At 36.7% G+C, this 7879-nt stretch overlaps 1 protein-coding gene across 1 annotated transcript in view; it reads left to right on the top strand.

Moving 5' to 3' along the window:
• Positions 1–544: 544 nt before the first annotated feature.
• The window catches only part of LOC105256721, a 46354-nt gene continuing 39019 nt past the window's right edge, over positions 545–7879 (top strand). The window contains exon 1 of the mRNA XM_011266906.3: positions 545–1004. Within this exon, the coding sequence (XP_011265208.1) occupies positions 545–1004 (460 nt within the window). The remainder of the gene's footprint in view (positions 1005–7879) is intronic.

The following is a 7879-nucleotide window of genomic DNA, read 5'->3' as shown; positions in this document are numbered from 1 at the left end:
CGCATCAATCTGCTGTCGCGGAAGCTGACGCCCGCGATCGACGTCGAGAGATAGATCCTTAGCAAGATTCTCGTTGGCAGAGGAAGATTTAAGGAGCGCGAGTAAAGCGCCAGGTTAAATCGCCGGTCGTTCACCCCGATATGCGCAACTCGGAGATATTCTTACGCAAGACACGGGATTAGACGTTGAGCGAAGAAAAACGGTGCCGAGTCGAGGAGAAGAAAGTCTCTCCGGGAAATCATTTTTCTCGTTGGAGTCGGTTCGAAAGTAGGACTGTGGAAATAGCGAGCGCCGATATCGCGAACGCGACTCGCGACTCGACGCGTAGAAGCGGAGTGATAATAAACACGTGCGACTAACGTGAACCGTCTACCTCGAACTATATATATATATATCTCGCGCAGGGATGCGCACCGAGTGAGATACGGAATCCCTTGGTGTTACTCCTGCCGAGAACCAGCCGGGCCGTCCCGGATGTGACTAATGCACCGTCGTCGCGATTGATCGACCTTACTATGAACCCCGTTGCGATTATCGCGAGAGGATGAGCTGCTCGGTGAAGATCTCTTGCGGCAAGAGCTGGAGCGGCTCGCAGCGCAGGATCAGCTCCCTGGCGGAGGAGACGTGTCCTTCGAATGTCGCCGTGTCCACCAGCTGCGCTGTCGGCCACCAGGCCGCCCAGCCGACCTCATCGACGTCGAGCTCGACGACCACGACCAACACCACCGCCACCACCACCGTTACCGTAGCCTTCAACAACCCCGTCATTACTACTACGAGCACCACTACCATCACCACTGCTGCCCCCGTCGCCGCGACCACCGCGCCCGCCACCAACATCAATGTTACCGTGGTGGCTGGTAATCAGAGGGCTGTCCCACCACGCCCCGTCAAGTCGATCGCCGCGAAAAAAGGGGAGGACACCACGAAGCTGCTCAAGTACATCGACGATAACGTCATCGGCAAGAACGGCACGTTCTTCGGGCCGTTTGGCCGCAGGAAAGGTCAGTGATCAATATAGTAGTATTGGACTTTGCCACCCCTTCTTTCGCGCCCTTCCCGCACGCATGGCGGCCGCGCGAAGAAACGGGCGATCGCCTACGCGATCCATCGATCATTATCGATGTGGAATATTAAACATTCATCCACTTACGGAGAGAGCCTTCGGCTAGTTTTTTTGCGCTCTTACTGCTCGGTCTCGCTGTTCGAGAGAAATAGAGCTTCGTCTTTCCGACGAATCGTTGAGACGCTTCGAGATTATTAATACTCCGATCAAATTGAATACACTTGCTCAAGGTCGAAGATAATCTCCCGGGGATATTTTTTCAACGTCTCAGAATACGATACGGTGTCGTGTTTAGAATTATCGGGAAATTATGTCACCTTAGTACACTTAGATTATTTATTAATACGTCTGTGTTTAATTATAAACTTAAGATAATTATGAATGATAATTTGTAAATTATCATATTTTGAGAAATGATTATTGAATTCTTCTATTGATTGGAAAAATATTCTAGAATTGTTTAACGTGCCTTCTTTTTTTTAAACTAAAATATCACGATCCATAAAATTGTTCAAATTATTTCTTAAAAAAGGACAAAATTATTTTACTGGATTAGGATAAATATTATTTTATTGCGGGAGACCGTTACACCTTGATTAAAGAATACAATAATGCGTTGTTCGCAATGTTTGTATATAAAATTAAGGTGTAATTATATCCGATATTGTTGTCTGCAGTAATTATTATCGATAGATTAATATGCAAAAGCTCGTGAGTCACCTGCAGCATAATATGCGTGAACTCTAATAAAGTTTAAATTAATAATTTAAAAATTATAATTAACAAATTATAAATTATAGCTAACAAAATCGAAGCTGACGTAATTCCCTGATAATTTCGCGCGCGAGCCAATTATAAGCGCGAGGTTGACAATAACGGAGAATTTGCCTCTCGAGTTATCGTGGCGTAAGCTTTCGCCCGCGCACGATTGGGATACCCTCCAAGTGCCGTTGGCGTATACCTTCCGTAATTCGATACTACCTCGAGTAGCATGGAAACCCTTGCCGTGTTTCGAAGTATCTGCAATTAAGAGCATAAAGCCGTATATACGTATTTTTAGCCTCTCATCGATCACTCGCGAAAATCTTATTGTCGATTCGCACTCGATCGAATCGATATCGGAGCTGGCTTTATTGACGCAGAAGATCGATCACGTGAATTCCACGCGAGGCTCTTTCCACATCGTTTTGCATCAAAATCATATTATTATCCACTTTCTGTATTTTTTTTATTCGCGAACGCATATACGTACGAATCAAGCGCGAAGATATACGGCTTTTTAATTAATCGAAATTAATTCTTTGATCCAGACATTTTGCGTCAATTGAAATATACGAGTTCTATGAGTGCATTCTTTCTTTCTAAAAATAATAAATTTGTTAAAAATAAATTTATTATAGGATATAACCGGAGAGCAGATAGGAATATTAAAAAAATTTTGATTTATTAGATTTAAACAAAAAATTATGAAAAGTATTAATTATAATTTCTAGTGATCTTTTCAACGAACAATAAGAGAATTTTATTAAACATAAATCATATATTTTTATTTACAATATTAATAAGAATTTTGTAGGATATATCTGGAATTTAATTGAATTTTTTAGATTTACATTAGTAAGTTAAAAAATTCCTAATTGTAGAAAAGTACTTTTAGTACTTTTTTACAAGTACTTTTCACCTACTTTTATAATCAGTATCCAAACAGTATAACGGTTGTTCGATATATGGCACTATAAGAAACAAGTTGCGGTGCGTAATGGTTCTGCAATTTACTCGAGCTGATTTCTTCTAACAAGTCGAGTAGACGCGTTCTTATTAAGCGTATCTATAACATCGGCGGACGCAAATATTTCTTGCTCTTAATTATTGAGCGGTTCCACGCGACTATTAGGGTGTCATTGCCCGAGAATCACCTGAAAGGCCACGTGCTACCTTGGAAACTCGGCTGGTCACTGCGATCAATAAAGCGCGCGTGAAAAGCGTCGCGAAAGACCTTGAACACGAAAAGAGAGAGAGAGAGAGAGAGGGAGAGAGAAAAGAGGGAAGGAAGGTCTCCCTTTTTTGACATGTATCGAAAAATTGTCAGTGGAAAGTATCGCGATGGGTGGACGACGGACTATTTGTAGTATTCGATTCGCAGCTTATTTGCACGAAGAAGTCGGCTTCGGGCGTGCTCATAAATATATCGGGCTGACGTCATACATCGCTCGACACGATGGCGACCTTAACTCTCTTTCGCGCGCGCGCTAGATAGCTCCTCTAACGGAATTGCGTGGCGGTCGAGAAATTTCGCGAGTTAAATTTCCTACGTTGCAGCGATTTATTTGCTTAATCAAGTGCAAATTTGACGATCTTGGGATATTAAATTAATTTTTATAAAGCGCTATAGAGATATTCTGTTTGCAAATTTCGACGAATAAAATAAGTTTTATTACTTTTTGCTTTTCTTCAAGTTGGATATTTCCGAGAGAATATTGCACAAAAATATCCGGTTTATAATTTTGCATGCACAGTTAAATTTATGGTATAAGGAAATATATAAATTCGCATGCGCAGCGTGTTGTGTTATATATGAAACGATGCTTCGTGACCTCCTACGCGCAGTTCACAATCTCCGCCTAGACACGTGCCAAGTTGAATAAATTGCTAAAACTACGGTGCGTTTACGCGACTCCGTTTAGCGAATAAACAGACGCGTTGCTCGCGATCGTTCTCAGTAATTCGATTTGCTCTTGATGGCTTTTTGTTCGAACATCAAAGCCACTTAATGGCTTACTCATGTAATGATCGAACGCAGCAACGGTTGTACGTTGACGATAAACATCATGAAAAGAGCACGTTGGTGCATCGTGCAATATGTAATGCAATCTATACTTAGAATAAAGAGATCATGAACCGGATATTTTTGCAAAAAATGCTTTCCTCAGAAATATCTGATCTATTGAAAACGAGTCAATATCTCTGAAAATATCGAATTTAAAAATGATATTTTCGTCACAATTTTCTTCGAATCGTTCCGTGTCAAAGTCAACACTTTTGAATTATATTGATTTGTAATATTTGGAGCGTAATACATTTGTATATATGAATGATCTTTGCACAGATCTTTGTATATATTTCGGTAAAAATATATATGAAAAATATATATACTTTATTAAAAGCCCATTAAAAGCTAAAACTAACAATAAATGAGGCGAGAAATAACAAGTATAAAAATGCAATTATATCGTTAGATCAGATACGATAATGCAGTAGCAATATTTTAAAGATAAAGTATCGATAAATATTGTTTTCCTAAATGTGACGAACGTTAGAACGAAAGGTGGCCTTCACCGAAAAACAGGTTTGCCACGTGTGATTCATGAGCGACGAGACTGGGTGGGAAATGACGGAAATCTGCATGAAATTTGCAAATCTCTTTTAAAATTCATTTTGCTTCATATGCAAGTCTTGAAATTGCAGTTAGATCATATTTTTGCTGTAATAGTCGTAGAAACAAGATATATCTTTTTTCATTTCTTCTTTTTTTTTTACTCTAATCGACTATGCCATTAAATATAAAAAAAAGATAAAAAGTGAAAATTACAAGACGAAAATATGGGACGCACATTTTCAATTGTTTTAGTCAATTGTATTAATTTTCAAATAGTATGTGTAACAGAGTAGATACGTTTATTTGCCAGCGAACGAATTTCTCGAGCGATGATTAGTTGCAAATGTTCATGATGGATGATCTGTTGTCTTCTGATAGGTTGATCTTGGTCTAACATGTCTCGAGGTCGATGGGAGATACGATCCTGTTAGGCCACTATTTCGCGCGGTCACGTGATGTTTCGAAGAAATAAGGATGACTACGTCATCAACAAAGAATGACTCGTCTATATTTCATCTCTCCTCTCTAACAGTTTTAACTTTTAGTTCTCGAGCAAAGTCACGTCGGTATTTTTTTATTGGAATTTAAAAATTATAGCGCAGCATCATCAAGTATTTGTTTAATTGGTTCAATATTTATTAATCTTTTACATCGCGAGATACATATTATATTTCGAAATAGAAATTTATGATAGTCTTTAAAAGCCGTACAGAGATTATATTGACTATATTTTTGCAATCTTATTTTTTTCTAATAATAAAGTTTCCACGTGCGACTCGAAATCGAGCATCCTTATCAGGAGTAAGTCTGAAGACAAGAATTATTAAATGTCAGCGTCGCCTTTTTATTATCTACAATTTATCACCTCGCTCGACAGACGATGATAGAGTCGCGATTCGATTTCTGTTTTGCTTCGGTAACGGTAGATAAGCATAAGCGCGATCGAAATTCGTAAACATACGCACGCACGCGCTGTTTCTCATCGATCCGTCAATTTCGTCCTGCCGTTGCGCGTTTCCGAAATACATGATAATGTGCTCCCGAGTCGGCAATAATGGCGCGTTTGACCCAGTTATTTATCTTGTATCAACCTGGTTGACCCAGTTTCTTCCCAGCATAATAATTCTGGATTCCGCGTGCAAATTGGCGCATTAAAATATTCTCACTTTGCTAATTTAGTTCCTGAGCGGTGACACGAAAATCGTAATTAAGCCACATCGTGAATCGTGATTTTTTAATGAAATAACGTACCGCGCGTTGAGAATGAATTTCATCATTTGAATGCATTGAAGCTGAAAAAGGATTCGTAATCGGAGACGATTACGAGCGAGATAAAAAAATTTTATATAATAAGCACATTAAAAGAGATGAATCAAACGAAATAAAGTAATTTTGCAGTAAAAATAAAATCTTTTATATATCATTTTTATATGTCTTTGATAATTTTTGATAAGATTAATCCTTCTGATTGATAATAAAATAAGATTTAACTTGAGAATGCGAGCTCTCTCTCTCTCTCTCTCTCTCTCTCTCTCTCTCTCTCTCTCTCTCTCTCTCTCTCTCCTTCCCTCCCTCCCCCCCTCTCTCTTTTATTTTCTTTTCTAAAACAGATATCTGCAAATTAAAAATGATCGCTCTTTGATAATAATAATCTATATCGGACTGCTATTTCAAAAAATAATTTATTAATAACCATTTGTAATATATAAATATTTGTACCATCAATATATCAGTTTCTTGAATCATTTTTTTTAACAATATTTTTTAATCGATTAGAGAGTTAATGATTTAGCATCTAACACGATCTTATCACGCACAGTAAATCTTTCTCTTTTATGCTTGGCTAATTTACAGATTAACTTGTTTTTCATAGATCATAGATCATAGATGCAATAATTTATAGTAAAAAAAAAGTATTATATACTGATACGGTGTGTAACACTCTAAATAGAAAAAATATAATAACATCCCGTAACGACAGATAAGGCAATATTGATCTCATAAAAATTAAGTGAGCTATGTAAGTATACTTATAGGGAGATTTTTGATTTATTTATTATACAAATTAATAATTACACGTCAATAATTTTAAACATGTCAATATCAATCTGATATGCCGATAACAGAAACATTCAGAAATATTCAATAAAATCAATATACTCAATATCAGAATCTCTCTCTCTCTCTCTCTCTCTCTCTCTCTCTCTCTCTCTCTCTCTCTCTCTCTCTCTCTCTCTCTCTCTCTCTCTCTCTCTCTCGAGTCATTTCGTAAAAAGATATTAATTTTTAAATATATTATTATATAATATAATATTATATATAAATATTATATATATAATATAATATTTTATAAATTATTACATTATATATAATAATAATATTAAATATTATTATTATATATAATATAATATATTAAATATATATATTATTTTTAGAAATAATTTTTGCACCACAAGTGTGTGATAAATCAATGAACTATTTTCATTTCTGTCAGGAAAAAGCAAACGTTTAAAATTAATTAACCGATGAGAGAGCAATTAACAGCAATTAAAGCAATTTCCCTGAAGATCGATTTGCCAATATTAAGGATCTGAAGAATAATTTTCCTCTTGAGAAAAGATATACATGTAGCTAACGTCATGTAAATACATTCGCATGTATATGTTGAATCGCGATACACAACATTAGCATTGTACGTCACACAAAGCTAAGTATTCATCGCCTGATGTCACCGTGAGAAACATAATATAAAGTTCGTACTGAATTTTCGCTCGAATTACGATTCGCTAGGCTTTCAATCGGAAAAGTACTCATCAAAGATGACTAATTCGATATTGAGATTGCAGTGAATCGTGCACAAATCGGATGTTCGCGCTTGGATTTAATCAGCGGAAAATTTATCGCACTCGAGGAGCGCGTGTGAGTTGCTAACCTATCGACGCACCGTGTTTTTGATTAAAGCAACGCGATGTTTGCAAATAGCGATTATCTTAGATAAACTAGGCGATTCCGAGCACTGTTATAAGTAGCATTGCGTTGTTATCGGATTTTAAAATATACTCCAATATACGCATCTTTCTCCCTCTTCGCTCGCCTCGAGAATGTGCTTTGTGCGATTTTTATTATACGTATATTCATACTAGATTGAATTCATCTTATGTGCGGCTTCAATGTTATCGGAGCTATATTTTCGACGTTCGGTTTCGTTGACGCAAACTACACGTTAATGCTCTTAAAATAATTACGATTACAGAATGATAATAACGAAGTTGAGTCATTCTATAGCTTGATTTGAAATAAATTCCTGTCATGCATGCAAATAATAAATATTTTATATTCTTATAGATAAAAAGAATTATATGGATATTTTGATTCATACAAATTATTAATGAAAAACAAATTATTTTCTTATTAACGTGGTATAATATACAATAATT

Source organism: Camponotus floridanus, unplaced genomic scaffold, assembly GCF_003227725.1.
Source record: "Camponotus floridanus strain SB8 unplaced genomic scaffold, Cflo_v7.5 scaffold28, whole genome shotgun sequence".
Lineage (NCBI taxonomy): Eukaryota > Metazoa > Arthropoda > Insecta > Hymenoptera > Formicidae > Camponotus > Camponotus floridanus.
This window is presented reverse-complemented; position numbering and strand designations above follow the sequence as displayed.